Genomic DNA, 22,629 nt, shown 5'->3' on the forward strand with positions numbered 1-22,629 from the left:
TCAGAAAAGGTGTTCAGGAAAGGGTATAAGATATTATGAAGCCACAAACATGCAGTTGTCTTTGGGAAGTTTACATGGACTTTCTGTAGTTGTGGCTGTATTTCACTCAATGCGAAATGCAAATCCCTGAAGATTTATTATAAAAACAAGCGAAAAAACGCCGTCGCCACAAAGTGTATGTACAGCGAGGCGAAAAACACAAGTAAAGCAATAAACAGTAACAACCAATCATAAACCGAAAAAAACGACGGTACCAAACGATTTCTAAATACAAACGCATTTCCACAACAAAAGAAATTACATTATAAAACGAAAACTTGCACAGCCGCATTGGCGACACTTTTCATGATTGGCAATCGCAATGTATTTTGTAATAACAAAGCTACCGGTTTTTCCAGTTTTATATTTCCATTGATTAAATACCAAGAGTGATTCATGGACCGGTTTTTTTAATGTTTCAGCATCGGCAATGCAGCGAGTTTTCTGAACCAGATTTTATCACTTTCGACCTGAATGATTGAACTCAACCCCTTGGCATTTAAGATCCGTTCTTCGGCGCTAAGAATTCCGATTGCCCCGAGTGAACCTAGGGACTACGGTTTTGTTGGTATGCGCTACGCTATTTCAGAGAGAGAAACGTATGCGCATAGCAGGGAATTGTTGTAAAATAGAGGTTTTGCATTTAAACTTTCGCAAATTAAAACGGAATTAAGATAAAATGATGTAACGATATTCGTTATCTTATTTAACGATTTTTGCACTTCGTAGCAGAGAAAATGTCGCGCAATCCAACGTTAAAGAAAACAAGTACAACGGGGTTGGGGCGACACCTTGCGTCAGTAAAAATACCCACGAATAAACGACGTCAACCAAATGTACAAAGCAACTTAAAGCAGCCAAAAAATATTGCTCTGTGTACACAAAAGGATTGGAACTATGCGCTACAGTCGGTTGCCATACCAACGGGATCACAAAATTTGGGAGGAATTCTTGTCGTCGATTTCACGCGAACAGCTTAGCTGTAACTGTTGAGCGCTGCAAATAAAGGTCAGAGGTTGACTTGAGAAAATAAACAGGTTTGTTGGGGGTTAGTGCCAGGGTTCCAGTAACCACAACGGAAACCCTTTGAAAGAAAATTATTCCTCGACCATTTGAGGGCAAGGTGTCGGACAATATGACTCATTTGAAAATAATTACCATTTTTACGTAAATGTTTGTCTTGGAGTGTATTCAGTCACGGAAATATTTAAAAAGGTGTGCCCTGTGTCATTGCTTTTGTATGTGCAAAGGCCAATGGAGATTCTGACAACATTTACAATAATCTGATTTTTTGACAAAAAAAAACTCTACCATTTTACTCCAAGCTACAATGCGACAACGCCACTTACCGTGCATGATTGTGGATCCAAGATTTCCGTTGGTGGGCGCTAGAGGCGATGGCGAATTGTGAGGTCGAATGACGGGGGCGAAAGCGCTCTTCTGCTTGGCCGCTGATATCATGTTCGCCGGCGAGAAGCTGAAAATTCCCGGTGTTGCGGATGCGGAGAGCGGGTTCATTGGATTAGATGGCGACGAAGGAAGGACTGCAGATGAATAAAAATAAAATGTGAAAATCTCGCTTGTGAAAAACTGCCGGTAAAACAGTATCAGACGAAGAAGAAGGCCCCGAAAAACTTGACATATATAGGCTTAGAAACACATCTAGTAAATCGGCGTCGGCCATTTCTCTTGAGTCGCACTGACTGCAGTAATAAAGATAATATATTTTTAACAATTTAAGCTTGTTCCTTCCAGAAGAAAACCCAAGCTAAGCAAATAAAGATAGTTGCATTTCATCGGAGGATGTGCGTGTTCTTTGGACGATAGTTCGGTTCAGTTTGATACAATGTCAGTAGATCCGTTAGCGAGAATTCAACGGACATCTACTTTCATTGTGGTGAACTGTAACGAGTTACCATGACAACACGTGTGGTTTAACTGGCCATCTAACAACCATAACACGCAAATATTTTCCTACCCTTGTTGCTTTAAAACTCTTTTTTACACCCACGAATCGCAACAACAGAATGTTCACAAAAGGACCATGAAAAGGCCCAAACAGGGCCAACCAGATGTACTTTCACACGTCATAACACTTACTGCTGGTGCCCGAGAATAGCGTCGAAGAGGAATTTGCCATGTTGGTGAAGGTGGGCGCGGAGCCCGTGTAGCTGTTGAACGGCTGGGTTGTGTTGTAAACGCTCGGGACCGACGCCGCGGCCACGGTAGTCAGGGCGCTCATGGAGCCAGTTGAACCGCTGTTAACACTGCTGGGCGTTCCCTGAGGGGAATACCCGTTTCTGGGCGAAACGCTGTTGCCGCGCGAATAACCTGAAAATAATTATGCTTATTAAGATATTCAATGCTGAAATGCGACGTCTTATGCACAGACACACAGTTTAGGGTAAGATCTAATTAATGAAACAATGCGTCCGGACATCTTAAACCGCAAGGTTAGAACTTAACATCGATTAAAGTTAAGCGCTACTGCGGCAAATTAAACTTTTCTCGCCGGTGGAGAAACACGTTCAAAATGAAATGTAAAAAGCAAATCACACAAAACACCCTTCAATCAACTCTTACTAATATATAAGCAGACAAACCTATCAAACCTGAATCACTTCCCGTTGGATCGAAACGGTCAGGGGCCGGAACGAAGCCAGAAGAGACCGCCGCAGCCGCGTAGCCATTCATAGCCGCCGCTGCCATAGCAACGCTCCCCTGGGGTACAAACGAGCCATGTTGTCCGGCCACTGGTGGCCCAAGGTGGGACGGCGGGGGTACAGCCGCCGAAGGGGTCATTTGGCCATGTGGGTTGTATTTGTATTGGAATGCTTCCATCAAATCAGCGGCGCGCTTTAGTATTATTTCCTGTGAATATAATGATATATTGTTTTTGTTGTTGAACTCTCCATGGGTTCCGGGACTATGAAAGCTATATTGGTGAAACAATGGCACCTTTTTTACTTAAAGCTGCGCCAGATCTCCTACTCAAAGATTGCGCTGAAAAACTACTGACCTTAGGTAACCTTTCTGGGTCACCCGGATGTCGTGGCACCGTTTTCAAAAGACGCTGAAAGCCGTAATCCAATGTTGGTTCGTTGAGGGCTGAAACAAACACATACTTATTATTATGAATGTTAACAGATTTCCGACAAACAAATAAGAAGCTGACCCAGTAAATATGCTACATCCTCTTGTTATACTTGGTCATTTACTGTACGAAAATTTTACCCTCGGTTATAAGCATGGTCTTTTATTCTACGTCAGCAAATTACTGCAATTGGAATTCCTTTTGAAGCAAGAAGCCTCTAATTTATGTCATTTTCCGACATCGCATTCTTTTGTTCAGACTTTTTTTGCAATACTAACCTGTATACACGAATCTTCCGGGTGCACCTCCACAAAACTGCTTGTTCTTGTACGAAAGTGTAACTTCTACAACACCCGGTAGGTGGCGCGGCGGAGTTTGCACGCGGATTGCGTGTTGCGTTATCATCTGCGATATAATGTCGTGCATTCACATTATCTTGTTTTTGAATTTAAATTAGGGTAATGGACAGGATTCTATTTGAATAAATACACACAACATCTGTAAAAACTGATGATGCCTTTACAGAGAAATATATTTAAAAAAAAACATTTATATAAAAAGAGATGTCTGCTATGAACACTGTTTGAATTTATGATAGGAATACTCTTGTTTTAATGTTTCCTAATCTTTTTTTTTACTTCACTAAAAGTTGCGATTAACTTTACAACACACCCTTCGTAGTTAAATTGTCTAAAAAAGATAATGAACATTGTAGATGTTCTTACCTCACTCCACACCACCATGGACCCAAATATGACTTGCAGACCGTCGAAAAAATTGTCCCCAACGATGATCACTGTGGCTCCCCCTGTCGTCCAACCCTCTGACGGGTTAATCGCTTTGATTGCCGGTGCAGCTGCAAATAAACGTAAAACTCGTTAAACGCTATTTTAATTCATTTATTTATTGATGTAACTTTGAATCTTTTACTTTATGTTAACAAAAGTTCCCTAAAAAGGTCTTTGTTTAAATCTATGTTCATATAAACTGTTACCAGTTAACTTGCAAGTTCTCAACGAAAGCGGCCATTTTGTTTTGCACTAGTAGCAAATTAAAATATCATCTTGCCATTAGCTCTATCGCAAATGCACTTATAGTATTGGAATGTTGTCAGTAGGCGTGATACACTTCGCTAACCCATTGAGGTATTACAAACCCTCTTGCCCGTCCCAATGGGCGGGCATAAGCGGGCAATGCGTTTAACTCCTGGGCGCACGATCGATGACCGGCCACAGAGGTCCCAGAACACAGTTCAGCGATTCTTAAAATCGCGTCCCGGTCCGTAAACGTTCCCTGCGCCCAGCAAAGGATCCTTTTTCCCCAGTGTTACGAAAGATGCACGAGAGAACATTAGGGAATAGACTGATTGGCTGCATCGGGCGAAATTAATGTTTAATATTTTCGCCGTAGGGAACCCTTGGCGCACGTTACCGATGCATCATGATTTACATGTTAATGGAGCGAACCGTCGCAACGGATGTTGCCGGCATTTTGCACGCCAATTTCCCAATTCCCCAAGCGCCGTGGCGAAAATGACTCAATTCGGTCGAATGTTATAGTCACAAAAAATCACGTCGATTAAAACGACCTTCAAGCTACCACAGTTAACCTTTTCGCCACTGGTGCAGCTCAATAAACTATACTAAGCGTCCGTGTGTCTACAAGACAAACACTCCCCTTCCGTCATCGCCATAACTAAGAAGAATGACGTCAACACTTAGGCGCCAAACATTCTAAAACAGAGTGAGTGAGTCTCCCAGTCTCCAATATCTGATTGACGCCAGCATGTGGAGACACTCCGGAAGAGAACTTTAACAGAGTCCCTAGCGATGGAAAAATCTCTAAAAACGAATAAACGTAACCATCAGGGATCCGTGCGGCTTTTCTGAAACCGGAGCCGATTTTCATATCAAAAAGTAAACTATTGAAATGGCGATGAACTGAATATTCCCAAAGAGACCACAATTAAAATCGTTTTAGGCCCGGAAGACTCAGAATATAGTTGCGCAGCGAAATACTGCCATGGGAGAATTTTTCTGGCACGCAACTGTCTTCTCCAGAGACATATAGATCCAATATCAAACGCTTGTCAAGTAATGCTAACAACAGACTGCATTGAGCTGCTGTTTGAAGTTTAGCCCTGAAAGGTTTTCAATATTGCGAAAGTTTGTCCTTAGAAAGGTTACGGAGCAGTTACAGTCGGCGAAATAGGAAAACTAAGTTATTTTAAAATCACCTTCTGCGGGATCGACTCTTCTGGCCCTCCGACCATGCTTGGAGTTATTGTGAACGAACATATTGTCCGAAACGGCCAGAACATGTCCATCAACATGTACAGTTGTAGAAACCACGACCTACAAACAAAACATACAGAATAATAAACATTTGGAATTACAAAATGCACACAAAGAACAAGCTTTAAAAACAACATAAGCCCGGCTTTTTAAAAAAATATATCTCGCTCCTGTGGGCATCATATTACCATTACGCAAGGTATAGTGATCGAAAGCCAGCATCGGCAATTTTAACTCAATAAGAATTATAAGTTGTCCATACAGCACAGCACCGTGTCGTAAAGCAAAAGCTATAATTTCTTTGACATTGCTAATGACATTTTAATGACGTTTTACGTCATGTGAGTAATATGAACCTATGGGAAAGGACAAATGTCAGATCTAAAGTTTAAATAAATTCCTAACCTGGAAACGCCTCATGTCGCGTGGGTTCCCGGCATTCTTCAAACAGTTCTGATTGCATTTCAAGAAGAACTTGAGAAAATACCTGCAACAAATGCACAAAAACAAAGTTAACTTAATCTTCCGAACACGGAAAATTTCAGTAAGGAAAGTCTTGGTTTGCTTCCAAACCAAGCAGCTGGATAAATTCGATTAGAAATTAGTGCGCAGAGAGTCGAAGTAACCACATGTCTTGCGTGCGCGACATTAGTGCTGTGAGAGCAAATGCGGCTCCTTTACATAAGCGGCAAACTGTGTGAGTTGTATCGGTGAAGGGTGGTTTTGTCTATATTTTTTCATTTGTGAGCCAAGCTAATAGGGAAGTTGGGTTCGATTGCACACATTCTCCGTATGTACGTTTTAAACTACGTAGTTTCTTGGTTTTTACAGATACTGATGATGCCTGCAAACATAGGCGAAATAAGTTTACCAATTGAAAACCATGTAAAACAAACGACACAGGATTTAGTTTGCTTTTTCCAAATAATAACCAAAGGCATAGCTGTGTTATATCAGCTTTTAGTCTCAAACGGAAGTTGCATTTGACAGTAGCATTGCATAAACCTATACCAGTCACACCTAATTACGTGATTCGTGACTGAAACGTTCAACTACAGCAGGAAAAAACCGACAAGCGTCATCGGCAACCTTATCCCGATGCAGAAATAAAGCAAAAACAGCCCTTAACAGTGACATTATGGGCGCGGCTTTTAACGGAACACGGCCCTCTGTTGCGCATCAACAACGGCCGTGGCTCCTGCTCCATGGCATGGACATCTAGATTAATTATTCATAAGTGCGGTAGAGACCTGATGGACGGACGCTAGACGCTTGGACGACGTTCGAAATGGCCTGGAACGATGTTGGCCACCAATGGCCACTCACGACGGACAGTGGACGGATGCTGTGTTGGTTGCCATCCCAAAAGGTCAAATGACTTGGCCCGATCGATGCGAGGGCAATACGTAGTGGTATGCGTTAAAGTTTTCGTCGCGATTGTGTGAAAGGTTTGTTTGAAGGATGAAATTATGAAAATTGAAAATAGGTTTTGATCACTAGGTAACATGATGGATACAAAACTGTTCGTTTTTTCCGGTTAAAGAACAACAAATATGCACCTTTTGTTCAAAGAGGTGGTATTTTTCTTTTTAAACAAAAAGTGTATATTTGTTGTTTTCCAGCCGAAAGAAAGAACAGTTAAGTATTTGAATGAAATTATGTTGTTGTCATTCATAACGCACACCACCCCTGATGGTGCAATAACGTACAATACAATAACGGCGTATAAAAACGTGCGACCAACAGTGACTTTGTGTTGTTTTTCTGTTTTTCTTTTCTTATGGTTTTTCATTTTCATTTACAGGAAAATACATACATAAGTAATGTGATATTTTGAGTCGGGTCACAAAAGAAAGAGCTTTGAGGTTGGGGTGAAGACGGGACGCAAACAATGGCACCCGTGGTGCGTAATGTAGTTACAAGTTAATGCAATCAGTTGGCGGTAACGCGACAGACGCGCGCGCCTCTTGCAAGTGTGTGTCGCTGTGTTCAAAACGCGAAGAGTTTGACTCTTCGAGCTAATTGGCGGAACGAAAGATGACTTGGAGCAAGAGGCAGTCACGCTTGTTTCTGAGGCAAATTAGGACGCCATATGCCGACTGAAACATGCTGATAACAGCTTTACGGCAGTGGCAGAAAGTTCACTGTCGAATGGATGACTGCAAGGCACATTAGTCTGAGACGTGATTTTCCCTTTTTATGCAGTTCACCGCAGGGTATACGGCGTTTTACCACAATCGATAGGGCATCTCCTATGTCTAACGCCTGGCAGTGCGCTTCAATGGCTTCGAGCTTTTTGTTCCAAATGCAGGGGCCATTGAACTAATTAGAATGAAACTACGGAAACCTTGGCGATTGTACAATCGAAACTACCATATCGTGCCAAACTAAGTTGTTACATAAGCAAAAAATACCTACAAGTGATTATTTGATCTGAAAGTATCCTGGTGATTTTGCTTTGGAACAAACGTACAATTTTTTTGCCGTTGAATTATAAATAAAATTGCGATTTCACGGCCCAACAATTATTTAAGATACTCACTTTTTGTATAAATTAATAATTTTCTGCTTGAGTGGGTAGAAAATATGAAAAAAATCTGGATAAATCAATATGTCCAGATAAAATAGCAAATGCTCTTTAAAGGGGACAATTTAATTTAAAACGTACGGTGAACGATACCTAGACCGAAAGCAAAAACCTAACGGTAAAGGTCCGTACTAAAATATATCCCGTTATTATTGATTGTGGCCAGTTTAGCCTCTTAGACGTAGGCTGCGGAAATCCAGCGGAATTCGTGATAATTTAGGTAAGGATAAATCCATTGACAGACTTGTTACTACACTTGCATAACTGTATTTCTGCAAGCCTTAGATGAACTAAAATACCCCGTAAATTGTGTGTAGAGACCAAAATAGTGAATTTTGGCTGAAAACTGAGTTATTAACATAATGGATTAAAACTATTGAAATAATAGTCTAAAATTCCATATAACAGTACTGAGATTCCATTAGTGATCATTGCCACCAAATATCCAACAAAGAGTTGTTGGGGTCTCGATTTGGACCCATAATTTTACCAATCAAAAACGCTACCACCCAGTGCAATGATATTAGGTTAAAATACCATATCCCAGGGTATTAATTTCCATTCTTGAAAGAACACTGACTTCAGTCCCATAATTAAGGTTTTCCCAAATGTGCGGAATGTACAATGACGCAATTAAAAGAAAAAGAAATTCTTTTACCTGTCAATCACGACGGGGTCAGAAGGGGTCTCGTTTCTGTTGCCGCAGCTTTTCTTGTCGCAACACCGACTGAAGGCGAACAAAAGCACTGTTAATGAACGTGCATATGGTCGGCAAAGAAAACGAAACACCTACCTGCACATGATTTCGTGTGTTAAAAGTACGCGTCGCATTTCTGGGTTTTTGTCCTGCCCTTCGTATATGATCGACTGCAAAACAAAACAAAAATAAAATAGGTAATTGAAAATATATTTATATGCAGTTTCAAAGGTAAAAAAACAGTACCTTACTCCTACGAAATAACTAATTACAAACAGGTGAATAAAACAGCCACCGGCAGTTGAGAATGTGAGCGTGCCGAACAACGTCCGCCATTTTGTTTTGATGATATTTACCTGTTTCGTTGCCGAATCGATGAGTCGCACAAAAACATCTTGCTCCGTCCGTATTCCTGCCAAACAAGTCACCGCATTGTAACAAATGAAAAACTACGTTTAAATGTTGAAATATATTATAAATTTGGTGATGATATTTGTTCTTATACGAACTATTGGAATGTGTCCCGGAATAAAGGTACCACTTTTGTACAGAATTTTGTTCCCAAACAAATTACTCAACTGGATTATCAAGGTCCACCTTTTTTATTTGATTACAAAAAAACATTAAAGTTAAATTAGCAAGCGATAGGCTTTTATCAAATAAGATTCGAGCAACCGCATACGACGTAATTTTTAGCTTCCCGAAAACGAAAAAATTACAGCCCTCCAAAAAGTAAATGAACGATGACGTCATTGTGTAAAAACAAAATAATCAGCTTGAAATATGTATTGCAATCCCAGTGACATATGGCCTCTTTCAGAAGAAGCACCAACGTCAGAATTTCACGTTCCATTCACGATCAATACGAAAAGAACGACGCGACCCGAGTAATTTAGCCTGCTTCTAATCAAGGGGATACATTCGCACGCGTGGTGGAGGCAAGCTTTATTACCTAAGGGACCAACATCCAATTCCCGGGCGAGCAATTGGACGACTTGCACCGCCACACATATTAATGCGCCTAATGTCAGGCATTGATCTGTCCATATTTGGTATTGAAAGTGTGTTGCTTGCTTATAGGCGCAGCTTTGATACCTCGGCCAGTAAACAACAGGCGGCGAACAATAGAATTAGAAGTTCTATCATGTGCTATGTAATATTTGTCAACCACTTGAAGCAAAAATATTGTTAAATATTATTGAGCAATAGGTCTCTTACAAAATGTCGGAATTGCACAAACTAGCACGAAAAACAACAAATTCATAAAGGTTGAGGGAAATAAAATTAAAATCCCTATTCTACATAACAGCACTTGGTAAACTTGTTTTTAAGTTTGTCAACAACAGCAATCAATCTTTTCCATCCTACCGAACAATTCAACAGTTTTATGGCATCGCCTTTAAAGAACGCCATTGATTTGATTTAAAATCGAGTTGAGGCGCAGTCTGGCGGCTTGTGAAACTTGATTCAAAATGAAGTGAAGCACAAACGCCTGTCTCTGCTTACCATTGTGATACAACAATTGCAATCGATAGTGGATTCCGTTGTTCGTCTTCTCACCAGCAACCTCCTGTCAAAAAAGGACTTTTAATTACTTTCAACGGATATGGATATTCTACTTTCTAATAATTCCGAATTAATGTTTTTGTTGTGCAAATCACTGTTCGCAAACATATTTCATTTTTGCGGAGGTCTAAGTATCATTAGCCTTGTCAAATGCCAAGCATCGTATAAAAACATCTACATGAGCAACAGCCTACATACCGTTTCATTTTCGACAAAACCAGCAAAAGCGCTGCGTTCGACCTCTACAGGTTGACCTTGGCGATCGTAGAGGGCAAGGACAAAGTGAAAGAAGTTGCTCTTTCGCAAGTTGTTGGGTGGTTGCTTCTCAAAGTGCGCGCGGTGTAGAGACACGCTGTAACCACATAAAGTCATGGTTATTTCCTTGCATGCATTGGCACCTTCTCTAATAAATTCGTTTTACTGTCCTGCCTTTGCAATGACAACACTAGCAAAGCAATTATATATTAACCAATGCAACTCTAAGATACCTCTTTCGATTTCAGCAGTATATTAAAGAGATGACATATTTAATACTAATAGTGTTAAATAAGAAACTAACTTACTCGTTTATCTAGCAAAACTGGCGCTTAACCTAAACTTCAATGATATCAAGGAACACTGCTGTCGTTGAACAGTTACAAAGTCTGTTATATAGCTTTAGATAGTATCCAAGCCCCAGTGGTGCCTGTGACTCGATATTAAACTGATGTGGAGGAACTGGGCACCAAGGTACTGATAAATTACTCGGGGGAGAAACTTCAACGCAAAGTTGCGTTTCCAATGCAATTCCACAGAAAGGTCCCAATGCACCCAGTAGTGATAATTGAGTGGTACCCAGTGGAGTTGGCTTACTTTGAACCAAACTTGTTATGGGAGTTAGGCAGCTAGGAAGGCATATTTGCCAGCAGACCGGCCATGACATCTCTACCACATTTATCTTGCAATACGTAACAGCGTAAAGATCCTTTCCAAGTCTTAAGTTTTAAGTCCTTGACAAAATTTAAATTCGATATCTCCTACTGACGGCACATTTTAAGAATTAAAATTTCCAAGGCAATTTACGGAAAAGCTTCAAAAAAGCGACAAAGACACATTAGGTAAATTCGCAAACCACATTTCCAAACACCTAACAGCATTTCAACATAGCGCAACACTAAAAATTTATTTCCTTTCAATCGCCTGTTGTCTCGTGGAGCAACAAAGGAACACTAACCTTTAAAAGCCGACAGCTATCTTTTAAAAAATGCCGTTGTCGAATTCATTGTTTTTGCCAACAAACTAAATTGTTACGTCATAGAACGCGAGGGAATTTAACAGTTTTATTGTTTTTTTTATCTACTTTGTTTGCTTATTTGTTCGTAGCTGGAATTTTTAAGGGCCTCTAGATAGAGTTAAAGCCTTTACGATAAAATTACCTTGACGAAGATTCCACCAGAGATGTCTGCATCCAACCGCGAACTGCCGGCACCAGCTGTTGTCCTGGCATTGTAGCCATTTTTAAGGTAAAGAAATTTTTAAGAAAACCGATTTCAAATCAAGCAAGTGCTTCAACGTCGTTAACCTGGAAGCAAATATGGGTTATTTTTGTTTCATTCTTGCTGTAGTAACTATTTTCTTAAAGATGTCAATAGACAAAACAATAGAGTAGTAAGGTGCGTGGCTGGTTAAAATGCATTCCAACTAAGTAGCACATATTTTGGAATTCGGAATGCAGGCAAATCTGATGCGGGCAATTGTGGGACAAACAATTTAAATGAAACAGCCTGACGCAGTGCCCTTGACGCTGCGTTATTTCTTGCCGTGAACTTTACATGCCTGTCACCGGGCGTAATTAAAACCCTAACGAATTGCATATAAAATCCCTAAGCGCGCTCGCCTTGGCTCTCATAATTGTTTGCAAGTCCTAATCCCGCGGAGGCCGCCCATGCCCTCAACTCAGCTTGCAACTGGCTGCACTAAACTAGCGCGCTGGGACATACTGCTTAGCTGCTTGGTGCCCTGACCCGAAGAACCTACGCCCAGGCTGGCCAAGCGGGTGCTCTCTCGAGGGCTGGAACAAGTATTGATGTGTCCGTTGAGACATGTTCGCCGTTTTTAAACTCCTTTCCTCGCTGTATTCGCTACAAATATTACAATGCCTTTCGAAGAGAGAAAGGCAGGGTGGAAGCAACGTTTGCAAAAAGCAAAGGCGATTTTTCCCTTTTTTCCGCCGCGCCCAGAAGAATGGCTCCTCGTCGATGTCGGTTTAATCGTGTTGAACTGGAAGGGCATCGCATCTGTCACTTCGGCGATGCGCCGGCGCGTAACTGTGCAATTATCGACCCCAAAAACTTGCCGAAATTATTTTCCTTCAGTGGACACAAAAATCTTTTTTACACACCATTTGAAAACTGTAAACCACAAAAATTAATTATTTGTGCTTCGAACAGCCAATACCAGTCAAACCTTATTACCATGCGGCCTATTTTTGAATTTTCACGTGGTGTTTAGTTTACTACAAGAATTTTTTTTTGCAAAGGTACAACGAATATACCACTTGGGATTTTTCTAAAAAAATAATGGTCGTAAAACCATAAAAACACAATTTACAATTTGTCTATTATTTACCACAGACCATTGTATTTTAACCAGTATCTTCCGAGATTTTTTACCCTTAAGAAAATATCCACACCATGGCACACACTTCAGTCGAAATGCATACAATTTCCAGAAATGGCGGAAAAGCATCATTAATTACACCTGTTCGTTTGACGCATGAGGCGCGTTGCGAACAAAACAACAATGAACAATAGTAAAAGAAAATGTTTGTTTTCTGTCAATTGCGCATAATGGCGATCCACTTTGTGAGAACACGACGCCTTTTGTGGCAATAATTGTCGGGAGCGTTCACGACAGAAGAGAAGCATACGCGTGCCGGCAAAAAGAAGCAGCATGTTAGACGGTCGCGGCCGAGATTTCCCGCTGCGCGAGCATGATAGCTCCGACAACAATGGGACTGACAAAGCGGCGAACAATGCATGCGTCGAATCTAAGCAATCGCGTGGCTCTTGCGAACAGAGGCAATTTCACCAAAAGTCAGGCCGTAACAGATGGGTCCACGGCGCGCATCTTCTGTTGCCCCGGCGGGCCGACAATCTAGGGAAGATTTAACGACGTCGGGTAACACGTTTTCGACTCGCTGCTCCCGATCTGCCAGGGCATGGCCGACTCGATCATAAATTCTGGCCTTGTTCCCGGGGATTTCGGAGCGATCGCATTTATCAATTTCGGTCTGGTATATCGCCTGCACTGAGCTTGATATCGACCATGGATGAGTGATCACCCACTTATATTCACATTGATGCGCACCGAGGCCGTGGCTTGCGTGGTTTTTCACACAACTGGTAGTATGATATTTAATGGATTTATGGATTCGACCGTTGTTATGGGTACGCAAAACCTTTAAAGACTCCATTAAACTTTTGTTGAAATGATGAAAAAATAGGCAGCATCGTACAAATTTTTTCACGTTCATTTTTCAAGTTCGGCGACAGCAACTGCGACGATGCAATAAGGCAATAATTGCGACATGAAAATAGATTTGAATGAGTTTAAAACTGAATAGAATTTAAAAACGTTGAGGAGTCGTTTTACTTTTTTGAAGCTTGACGACCGTAATCGTAACAATCGGTTGCTAGGCGATATATTAAAAAAAACTTTTAATTGTTTTTTCGACGCACAGTGATTCGGAAACTTTTACCTCCGTAGCAATTTCCTTTGTATTGATTAATCAAAGGAAATGCCTAGGATTCTCGGGAAGTTAAAAGGCAACGCAATGCATACTTAAGTCGGGCGACATATGTTTTTCATGTGCAAAATGGGTGCTGAACCGCTAACGAAGTTGTTTGCTACAACCGCGTACACACACTCCCAACAAAACAGGCGCACGCATTCTTGTCCCAGAGGTCCCGGAATCGAACTGAGAGTGCGGATGCGGCAGCGAGTCCCAGACGGCCGCGCGCACATCATTATCTAAACTGCGGGACTGTAATGTCCCTGCAAAGGGCCACGGAGGCGTCGCTGGCTCTTCATTAAAGGGCGGCGCCTCCGCATCATGGCAAACGTCGAGGGACGCGCTTAGATCACAACATCCTGCACCGGCGGCCCTCGGGAGATGTTATTAACTTCGGCGCGGTCATAACTAGGTCCCATCTCGTACAGAAAGCCAGTATATGGAACCTGTTCGCCGCACAAGATGTTTACAGCAGAACACATTTGCTTCCGGCCACCAATACCCAACTTACTCGATTGGCCGCCGCGATGATTTGAGCATCCGTCAAAAGCGGGCTTCGGTGGTGCCGCGTGCATTACACTTTGCTGACAGGTGAACGGGGGGGAGGGGTGGCTGACAGTTGGTGTACGTCCACAGCTGCGGCACATGTACCATTGGCTCCTTTGACCGGAGTTGACCCTTTGTCAAACGATATGATTCTGAGCACGCTCAGTTTTAATTTATTTTGTGTAGAAGTGTAACCAAGATATGTAATTGGCAACAATTCCTGATCAAGGAAATTCCCGAAATCGTTTAATAGACATTGATCGGTCAAGATTATCAAAATACGTATCTCACATCAACGTATCTATTTGTTAGTGTTGGTTAGTTACGTATCTATCTCACACGCCAACAACCCAAAACAGCAAAACCATTACCGTTGTTACAATTACTCTCGCACCCAAAACAATCGAAATAAACTTTCCACAGCAATGTCATTAGAGCAGGAAACTTCTTTCGCCAATCTCCAATATCCATCGACCGGGAAAGGCAACCAGGCCACGGCGAGGATGAACAGTTGGCTCGTCCGCATTAACACAGTGGCAAGTGCGCAAATGAAGCCGAAAAACAAACCTCCGGGAACTGTTGCACTGGCGGCTTTGAGGGGCCGGTCTGTATAAGCTTCTCCCTTCCGCAGCTCCATTGTTTACTTTGTTAAGTGGGCGACACACGCTTATAACAAAAGATAAGAGTCGCATGTAGATTTTTCCAGCATATTTTCCAGGATATAGCAATAGATATCCTTCGTAGGTTTCGCAATGGAGAGATTTGTACTTGATCTAATAATAAAAATCACACAAAAAAAAACATAAATAAAAACGTTTATTTTCAAGTTAAAAAATTTCGGCTCTTTTACAAGACAAATAAATTTCGCTTAAAAAGCATCGCCAGTGTCCACGTACAATTTCGTTACGCTTATGTGTCTCTGAGAAATAGAAAGTAGAACAAGAACTAAAATGATAAGAGCAAAGTTCTACATGCCATATTGTGGTAATAGTTGCCATGACTTTTCTTTAAATTAAAGTAACACGTAAGGTCGACATGCAAAGAGCTCCCAAAGGCAAAAACGTGCTACGTTGGGTGATAAAAACGACATGAATACACGAGGTAATGGCGGACGACCAAACACAGCGGAGCCAAAGCCTATTAGAAGCTGTCAGTGAACAAAAGCGGCCCGGTGCCGACCCAGCGGGACGCCGTGGCCCGTTCCAAAGGCCTTAGCGAGTCGACTTTCGTGAATTTCCGACACTCTCCACGACGCCTGATGACGTCATCGGTTTGGGGCTGTCATCAAAGTGGAAATCACGCGCTCGCATCATCGCGGTTTTTAGAAATAATATAAGTTTCGTGTTGGTCAGGACCAAGGAGCCCCTATTGGCGCCCGGCGGGACATTGGGCCACGCCAGCACGATTGTCAATCATCGGGTTTCTGACCTAGGCGTGAACTCCAAGAGCTTTGTGCAAAAATTTAGAGCGCCCCTTGACGTTGTCAGGTAGAAGCGAGAGTGATTGGAGTGTATAGTGTTTATATACAACGTGAGAATTGTGCCTACAGTCTTGTAGACTTTGGTTTCCTCATTATTATATCTAATAATTGTGACTGTTAAAAAAAATCAATGAAGGAATGTCACAAAACCACAATTTTAACATTTATGGCGAAGAGATTATAATATTTCGTATGGTCCTTTACCTAAAAACATATCAAGAATGTGTCAATACTTTTCTGCCATTGTACACCATTAATATATACAGCATGTCCTGGAAGGTTCTTTATTTAAGCCAATGTTTGGCACAGCGCTTCATGCAAAACTCCCCAAAATCAAACAAAAACCTTCTATGTTGTGTATGCAATATTAATGCGGTTTTAATCTTGTCATCGATCTTATTGGAACATAAGTTTATAGGCGAAAAAACGAAGTAAAACAACAGCATCTACATTTCCCCTTCAAGTTTGTGCTGCGTCGACGCACGGCGTTCAGAAAATGTTACTGTACACGCCAGCAAAACAAGATATCCACTGTCTGCAAGCAGGGGATACCAAATTTTAGGAACCAAATATAGCATTAAAAGCTACGAGAAGCGTGGCCCGAAACCTATGCGAGTCTTCGAGATTGGGCGCAGACCGTCGTGTGTGTCGATATTCCTTATGTATTATTAATGCCAGCGCCCGCGCCGCAGATAAGGTCCCATATGTCGCCATAGTGCGGGAACCGCACGCGAGCCCAACCCTTGGCTTTTCCGCCGGCTCCGACATGCAAGCCCGGAATCACACATACGGACTTTGCTGGAAACAACACGTGCCGAGATGAAAGCGTAAAATTGTCGAGTCGCGATCGCGCGACGAACGCGCGTTAATTAAGCCAATGCCACGCGGAATGTTCTGCTGCATCGGTCGCCTGGTTGGACGAATAAATCGCATGACATGCACGGTATGTCGGCGTTGACAGGCACACTGCGACGAACCCCGGAAAGGCAGTTCTTGGCTTATGTACTTGGATAGCAGACGCGTGCTCAAATACCCAAATTAAACACTGACGTCACGACGATGACGCACGGGATGCGATGGTTGCACAGAGTTGTACAGGTTCGGATCGAGGGGAGTTCCTAATGAAATTAAGGAGGGAGTTACAACAAAGCTCGATTAGTGTCCAGATCGCGAACCACACAAACCTTGTTGGTCCTAGATCTTGCGTTGTTGAGTTACGAAAACAACATGACATGAGGACAGGCCGAAGCAGCCAAATTTGATTACGCAGCGTGAAGGAAGGCAGCCTCTGAGTTGGTGACAGAAGTGCATTATACAGATGGCGTGGTAACCTCGAAGGCGATGCGACTTTTCTGAGGCAATCTGTTGTCCCCTGGCAGGGAGTGAAAAATCCCTGACGCCATAGCTCCTCTAGCGGTTTTTTGAGTTTGAGTTAAATTTTCAACGCCATCCATTTTGCGGAAACTTTCCGTGTTGTGATAATTAGGCTTCACAATGCGTTGTCGTGGAAACAAAAGTCTTGAACCCGGCATAATGAAAGCTGGAGTACACAAAAACGTAGATAAACCGAACGGCGCAATAAACAGCGCAAATTCTGTTTGCAATGTACCCCGTTCGGATTACCACAACGTGCCAGACGAAGCTTCTCAAATGCGATGTTGTCAAGTCGCGCTGAATCAACATTTTGGGCCGCTGGACGCGCGGCACAGATTTGCTACATTTCGACTTGCGACCAGGGCTCTCGACGACGCGATGTTGGTCGCGTGCGCAGCTAGAATACACACTGCTGTTTGTTCAGGGAATTGAGGAATTACAGGAAGCTAAGTCGGATCAGCGGCTGGGCTGATATTACGAAGATTTCTTAATTAAATTTGGCGCGATTTTTTATCTAACGCACGGCTGTCATATTTTTAATGCTTTGTAAGAAGGCAAAATGGCGTAAAAGTATATGATAAACAGCATTTAAGCTCTGGTTTTCCTTTTTAGACTTGTCAACTCCAGATATTTCACACCCAAGTATATCGCATATGTTATTGCATAAATTAAACAGAAAAGCCAAAACTAATCATAGTAGAGCAAACGTTTCGAACACTGCTATGCTTATCATCAGTGCTAGTGTCCGAGTTGCAACCAGGCACCTGTTTTGGTTGAAAAGTACCACAAATTACATACAACCTGAAGTCAACGATAAGCAATTAAGAAGAAGTCGGCGCTTGGGTTTGCCCTTGGCGTTTTGTTGTATTCGCGTTCCCTACAGGAAAAGCATCGAAGATATAGGGTCGTGATTCGTTGGTGATCATCCTTCGCTTCAGACCAAGCCCAAACCATAACACAAAAGCGTTAAGTAACCAGTATAAAAACTTTTCAGAGTTTGGTTGCTGCTGCACAGTTGGAAAGAACCATACGTTTGACCAAGTCGAGTAGCATGGTTATATCATCGTCCTCGGACATACGGTGTTGGCCATGTTTGCTTAGTACCAAGTTTACTTCATGTGTCGAATCAGCCACACGCGACCTAACGAAGTCCAGTGAGCCTGCCCAGGGTACAGATTCGTCGCACATACCGTGTAAAATGTACAATTTACAAGGCAGATTAAACGAACTTTTATCAGTAGGGAATAAGTTGTAGTCACTTGCTCCATCAAGAAAAGTCGACGATAGCTCGTAAGCGCCATCTTGCGCAAATCGTGACGGCATGGTGTAGCCGCCAGAGGGCGTTTTGGCAAGCTTACGATTGATGCTGAAAGTAAAAGAGGGGGCAACACCGATTAAACCAACGATGCGACCTGGGAAGCGTTTTGCCACATGAAGCATCATATGTGCCCCCATACTGGATCCCACGATAATCTACAAAAGCAAAATAAAACAATTACTAGGGAGAAAGTAAATGGTATAAAACTTCTGAGCAGCAACTGTATGTAAATTATCTCAGAAACTAATATTTGGTTAATATAATCACTATTAAAATATTCGAACACTGTACAAATTTGAGAATGTATTAGAATCATGCTATGAAAACACACCAAGTTAACATTTATACTTATTATTGTAAAACCAAACCAATTACTGATGATGAACGCAGTTGGTGTTCGAAACGTTTACTAATACTAATGTATAACAGCATTTTAGCTTTGGCTTTCATTTTCAAAGTTATAAACTCCAAATATTTTGCACCCAAACCAATTAAATTATAAACTTAAATCAGCCAGGTGTATCGATTGTAATAAAATGCACCAAATAATCAAATTTTTGAACAAAATCAAAGTACTATTTTATGCAATTTTATCTAAATAACACACTTAAGTACTGCATGAAGTATTGTTCTTGGTAGTACAAAATAGGTTCCATTCAAACAGGCACCTTTGTCATTATTTGTTGTCCACCACATTAGGCAGAAAGCAAGTAGTGTAAGAATTGAGATAGGCAATTCAAACATAGAGTGCTTCTCTTTAATGTTTTTGAATACATCAAAGTATATTGACCCAAGCACATATACCTGGGGTCCACTTGTCAGATCTTTAAAAACGTCACAAGCATCTTCCACCCAGTTAACAAAGTATTCACATTTCCCTTCCGAAGACCCAATTCCAGTGTAGTCAAAGCGTACAAATGGCCTTTCATCTTTTCTATAGAGTTTGTGAGTAAAATCAACCTTTTTTTTACACACATCAAGTGATGTTTATCTCATTTTTTTCTGCCTAAAAGACAGATGGATAAATTGGTTTATGTTTTAGAGCAAACTTGCTCTTTTATTCTAGCAAAATCTGCCCCATGTTGTTTCAGAATAGTTACTTTTTAGGTGAAGGACAAATATTCAAAAATAAATGCTGATTTTCGCTAGAGTTTTAACATTTAAGGTTTTATCATATCAATGAAATCTAGACCTGCACCATTCCTCCAAAGTTTGGGCTTTTCTTCCAGTCATTTTGGACATGAAGCCAGGAATAAACATCACACCGGGTGTTTTGGTCCCATGGCATTGGTAGTAGCCTAAAGATGGTTTACCAACTCGTCTTAGAAGTTTAGCCATATTCGCATGCGACCAACAAACATAATAACCGAAAAACAACGCAACGTCCAAATGGTGCCAATGACTTGGGGGTTTCCCCTTAGCAAAGAAAATTCATCACTCATTAAATTTAACGTAACATAACTGTGAACAACGCGAAATAAGAAACGTTAATTGTAGAGTATAAATAGATGGCAAGGATCGACATTCTATTCAGTTGCAGTCACAAAAATAGTATCGCGTCCAACAAACATTATTGGTGTCTTTACCTGCTAGCATACATGTAGGCTACGAAAAGTAAATTCAGGACAAACAAACCATGAAGTTTTAAGCCTGCTAAATCGTCCGAGGAGTATCAGCTACTGTTAATACATTCATGGCATGACGAATCGTCGTGAGAAGCAGTATTTTCTGAAACGTGACAGTGACAATTCTATACAATGATGCAATTAGTCCAGGAAACCTACTACTAAACAGTGATAATTCAAAAGTTTTTCACCAATTTTATGTCATAAAAAGATAATTGTGTAAAATATGTTACTAAAATCAATTGTTACTTAACATTTGAAACTCGATGATAAGTCAAATAATTTTTCAAAAACCAAAAGCATGCCGACACCATAATTATGCCACTTGTTTGCATGCCAATGACAATCTAGGTCCATTGGATGGCCGAGAAGTTATTAACTAGTGTTAACATCTTATTTATTGATGTTTTTCTCGTGTTTGTATCTTGTATGCCATGTGGTAGAGTGGGAGTTACATATCTTTCATTAAAAACAGGTGGCATGAAGGTATTCCCTGTATACACCTTACGGGTGCTATTAACACTAAATTTTGTGGTGTTTTCCATTTACTGCATTGCAAATTGGGGTTGCTCAACCAAAGAGAATCAAACCAAAATTCAAAACCTAGAAGAAGAAGTCAAGTACTTAAAAAGTGTCATTGAAAATCAAAATCACCAAGCTGATATTGAAGTTACTTCCTTCAAACCCACCATTTTTGGGATAACACCTACATATGCTAGATGGACACAAAAAGCAGACTTGACCAGGCTATCTCAAACTTTGTTACATGTTAAAAACTTTCATTGGATAGTTGTAGAAGACTCAGAACACAAAACAGAACTAGTAACAAGATTTCTGCAAAAATCCGGCTTGAAGTTCACTCATCTAAATGCAAAAACAGACCAAAACTTCAAGTTGAAAGACAATGATCCAAATTGGTTACTGCCAAGAGGTGTTTCACAAAGAAATGCAGGTTTGGAATGGATTAGGAGCAATGTTTCACCAGACACAGATGGATATCTCTATTTCATGGATGATGATAATACATATGATTTAAAGTTATTTGATGAAATAAGAACTACAAGTTTGGCCTCAGCATGGCCTGTTGGACTTAGTGGCGGCTTGAAATTTGAAGGTCCTGGCCATTGTCTACATGGAAGGGTATTAAGCTGGTATACTGCTTGGAAGCCTGAACGTCCATTTCCCATTGACATGGCAGGATTTGCTGTCCATGTGAAGCTATTGTTTAAATACCCAACTGCTGAGTTTTCAAATCAAACTCCAAGAGGATATTTGGAGTCTAATTTTCTTACCGGCTTGCACTTGTCTATTAATGACATGGAGGCAAAAGCAAATCAATGCATAGAGGTGCTTGTTTGGCACACTAGAACAGAGAAGGCCAAAATGAAGCAGGAAGACAAATTAATAAAGCAGGGAAAGCCATCAAACCCCCAAATGGAAGTGTGACAGTTCACAACTTTTGCACCTATTAAGGAAAGTAGATGCAACCATATTAGCCACAAGGGTATTGTTTACTCAATTTGTGACATTGCAAGCTGGTGGCTATGAGATTTTATCTGTATTTATTTTGTATGTTTGTTTTTACCAAAAAATGAAATCCATCTGTAGCACCTGCACAAAAGACTAGAATATTGACAATGCCTTAGATGAAAAATCAATCAACAAATTATATTTATGTTGGTGCAAATACTTCACAATTAAAAGTGTAAGACTTTTACCCAATTTATCGTTAAAAACAGTTTGTTTGGTTTGGTGGCACTTACATACTGCAGTTTATTAGTGTGTGAAAGGATGTTCAAGTGTTTTACAGTTTGTTTGAATATGATCATATAGAGCAGATTGTATTATACATTTTCAAAGTGGCTATGGTTTTGTTCAAATAGCAATTAGATAGTCAGTAGCAGGTAAATTACCTTTAAAAGAAGTTAATTGTGAGAAAAATTTTTAAACATTTTATTGTAGCGACAACATTCAAATATGCTCTATTAGGCCGGGTCCACATTCACGCTTTGCGCCGGCGGATTCTTTGTTTGTTTTAATGTCCCGAGCGTACGCCCGCACGCTGGCGTAAAATGAAACAAACAAACAAAGAATCGGCCGGCGCAAAGTTGTGTGTAATAATCGAAAAGGCACATTTATGACCAATTAGGTCATGATTATGAAATTCACACGTCTGAATATTTCCACACTGCCTTAATCCGTGCTTTCTTTCGTCACGCAATGATCCAAACATAGCA

General features: G+C 41.1%; 3 protein-coding genes across 4 annotated transcripts; 1 reads left to right on the forward strand and 2 right to left on the reverse strand.

The window, feature by feature from the left end:
• Positions 1-123: 123 nt before the first annotated feature.
• Positions 124-11,834, reverse strand: LOC145909127 (transcription factor COE1-like). 2 transcript variants are annotated; one of them, XM_082996441.1, is made up of 15 exons: positions 11,693-11,834; positions 10,476-10,629; positions 10,218-10,281; positions 9,068-9,123; positions 8,808-8,881; positions 8,673-8,741; positions 5,833-5,914; positions 5,370-5,487; positions 3,859-3,989; positions 3,412-3,538; positions 3,059-3,147; positions 2,652-2,910; positions 2,140-2,370; positions 1,389-1,583; positions 124-1,035 (listed from the first exon to the last, which is right to left on the reverse strand). In XM_082996441.1, exons 1-15 carry the CDS (start codon positions 11,770-11,772, stop codon positions 1,016-1,018), a joined length of 1,749 nt encoding a protein of 582 aa, XP_082852567.1. In that variant the 5' UTR covers positions 11,773-11,834; the 3' UTR covers positions 124-1,015. The 2 variants fall into 2 exon arrangements, with proteins under 2 accessions (XP_082852567.1, XP_082852566.1); XM_082996440.1 differs by having other exon boundaries at positions 2,643-2,910.
• Positions 11,835-18,092: 6,258 nt separating this feature from the next.
• On the reverse strand, positions 18,093-20,305 carry LOC145908681 (palmitoyl-protein thioesterase ABHD10, mitochondrial-like). The gene is made up of 3 exons (XM_082996001.1): positions 19,960-20,305; positions 19,572-19,701; positions 18,093-18,922 (listed from the first exon to the last, which is right to left on the reverse strand). Exons 1-3 carry the CDS (start codon positions 20,103-20,105, stop codon positions 18,440-18,442), a joined length of 759 nt encoding a protein of 252 aa, XP_082852127.1. The 5' UTR covers positions 20,106-20,305; the 3' UTR covers positions 18,093-18,439.
• A 566-nt stretch (positions 20,306-20,871) lies between these two features.
• LOC145908117 (galactosylgalactosylxylosylprotein 3-beta-glucuronosyltransferase 3-like) lies at positions 20,872-22,176 on the forward strand. Its single transcript, XM_082995308.1, has one exon. It carries the CDS (start codon positions 20,873-20,875, stop codon positions 21,836-21,838), a length of 966 nt encoding a protein of 321 aa, XP_082851434.1. The 5' UTR covers position 20,872; the 3' UTR covers positions 21,839-22,176.
• The last annotated feature ends 453 nt before the right edge of the window (positions 22,177-22,629 follow it).

Source organism: Ascidia mentula, chromosome 7, assembly GCF_947561715.1.
Source record: "Ascidia mentula chromosome 7, kaAscMent1.1, whole genome shotgun sequence".
Classification (NCBI taxonomy): domain Eukaryota; kingdom Metazoa; phylum Chordata; class Ascidiacea; order Phlebobranchia; family Ascidiidae; genus Ascidia; species Ascidia mentula.

Bases quoted from the DNA above. Each gene is read 5' to 3' on its own strand.
- LOC145909127 (XM_082996440.1), bottom strand. From the start codon at position 11,772: ATGGCTACAATGCCAGGACAACAGCTGGTGCCGGCAGTTCGCGGTTGG. The intron at 8,742-8,807 runs GTAGGTGTTTCG...GTTCGCCTTCAG, and splicing joins ACACACGAAATCATGTGCAG to TCGGTGTTGCGACAAGAAAA. The intron at 5,915-8,672 runs GTAAAAGAATTT...CATTTGTTGCAG, and splicing joins GACCCCGTCGTGATTGACAG to GTATTTTCTCAAGTTCTTCT.
- LOC145908117 (XM_082995308.1), top strand. From the start codon at position 20,873: ATGAAGGTATTCCCTGTATACACCTTACGGGTGCTATTAACACTAAAT.
- LOC145908681 (XM_082996001.1), bottom strand. From the start codon at position 20,105: ATGGCTAAACTTCTAAGACGAGTTGGTAAACCATCTTTAGGCTACTAC. The intron at 19,702-19,959 runs GTCTAGATTTCA...CAAACTCTATAG, and splicing joins ACTTTGGAGGAATGGTGCAG to AAAAGATGAAAGGCCATTTG. The intron at 18,923-19,571 runs GTATATGTGCTT...TTGCTTTTGTAG, and splicing joins ATCTGACAAGTGGACCCCAG to ATTATCGTGGGATCCAGTAT.